General features: G+C 62.2%; 1 protein-coding gene across 1 annotated transcript in view; it reads right to left on the bottom strand.

Annotated features, from left to right (window-relative positions):
- ANGPTL4 (angiopoietin-like 4) overlaps positions 1 to 1,361 on the bottom strand; it is an 8,909-nt gene extending 7,548 nt beyond the window's left edge. Inside the window, exons 1-3 of the mRNA XM_010828476.1 lie at positions 916 to 1,361; positions 177 to 287; positions 6 to 49 (exon numbers count right to left, since the gene is read on the bottom strand). Coding sequence (XP_010826778.1) covers positions 6 to 49; positions 177 to 287; positions 916 to 1,254 — 494 coding nt within the window. The 5' untranslated portion in view covers positions 1,255 to 1,361. The remainder of the gene's footprint in view (positions 1 to 5; positions 50 to 176; positions 288 to 915) is intronic.
- Positions 1,362 to 1,367: the final 6 nt, after the last annotated feature.

Genomic DNA, 1,367 nt, shown 5'->3' on the forward strand with positions numbered 1-1,367 from the left:
CAGGCTTGGCCATCTCGTGGCCCGGGTGCCTGGGGGCCAGGTGATCCATCTAGGACAGGACCAGGAGGAGGATGTCAGGTCTGGCTGGTTCAGGCTGCTCAACCTGCCTGGCTCCACAGCCAGACCCACAGGGTCCACCTTGAACCTCCCTCCCCATCTGGAGCAAGCACTGGCACCTGGCTCTGTAGATTCTGGATTCGCAGCTGCTGCTTCTCCAAGTGCCGCTGCTGCTGGGCCACCTTCTGGAAGAGTTGCTGGATCCTGCTGTTCTGAGCCTCCAGCTGAGTCTGGGGAGAGTGTAAAAGTCTGGTGAGGATCCGGTCTTCTGCCTCCACCTTCTCCATTCATCCGCTGGTCCTGCTTCCAACTCTCCATCCTCTGAGGCCGGGGCAGAAGAGCCCAGGCTTCCCTGGTGGCTCAGTGGTAAAGAATTCGACTGTCCATGCAGAAGATACAGGAGAAGTGGGTTCGATCCCTGGAGATCCGCTGGAGGAGGAAATGGCAACCCACTCCAGTGTTCTTGCCTGGAGAATCCCATGGACAGAGGAGCCTGGAGGGTTTACAGTCCTGTGTTGTGCATAGTCGCTCACTCGTGTCCGACTCTTTGCGACCCCATGGACTGTAGCCTGCCAGGCTTCTCTGACCATGGGGATTCTCCAGGCAAGAATAACGGAAAGGGTTGTCATGCCCTCCTCCAAGGTATCTTCCCAACCCAGGGATCGAACCCAGGGTCTCCTGCACTGAGGCGGGTTCTTTACCGTCTGAGCCACCAGGGAAGCTCGTTACAGTCCATGGGGTAGCAAAAGAGCCGGATATCACGGAGCGACTGAGCATGCAGGCAAAAAGGAGAGACCAGGGTGTTCGGGATGCGCCCCTTCTTGTTCACTCCCTTCCAGGGCAGTAGCGTATATGTACCTTCAAGCTGCGGAGGGTTTCTGGGGAGGCGTCGCCGCCGCCGGGATTGACCAGATTGGCCTGGGCGCGCGGAGGCGCGGCGGACCCCTCAGGATCCTTGCAGGCGGCCCCACACGCGCCCAGACGCCGTTCCAGCTCGCCCAGCTGCCCACGGGTGCGCTCCACGTGTTCGCGCAGCCCGTGGCCGAGCTGCAAGAGGCCGTGTGCCAGCACGTTCACCTCGTCCCAGGAAGCAAAGCGCGGCGTCTCGGGAGGCTCCGGGCGGCCCTGAGCACTCAGCAGCCCGGCGGTGGCGGCGCACAGCATCAGGGCTGCTCCGGCTGTCGGCGCACAGCGCATCCTTCCTGGTGGTCCAGGCTTCGGAACGCGGAGATTCGGAGAGGCAGGAATGAGGGGGCGCCAGAGAGACTCTGGGGTCGAGGTGCGAGGGCTGGAAACCCGAAGGCCCTGGC

The sequence above is a fragment of the Bison bison genome, unplaced genomic scaffold (genome assembly GCF_000754665.1).
Source record: "Bison bison bison isolate TAMUID 2011002044 unplaced genomic scaffold, Bison_UMD1.0 scf7180017864492, whole genome shotgun sequence".
NCBI lineage: Eukaryota > Metazoa > Chordata > Mammalia > Artiodactyla > Bovidae > Bison > Bison bison.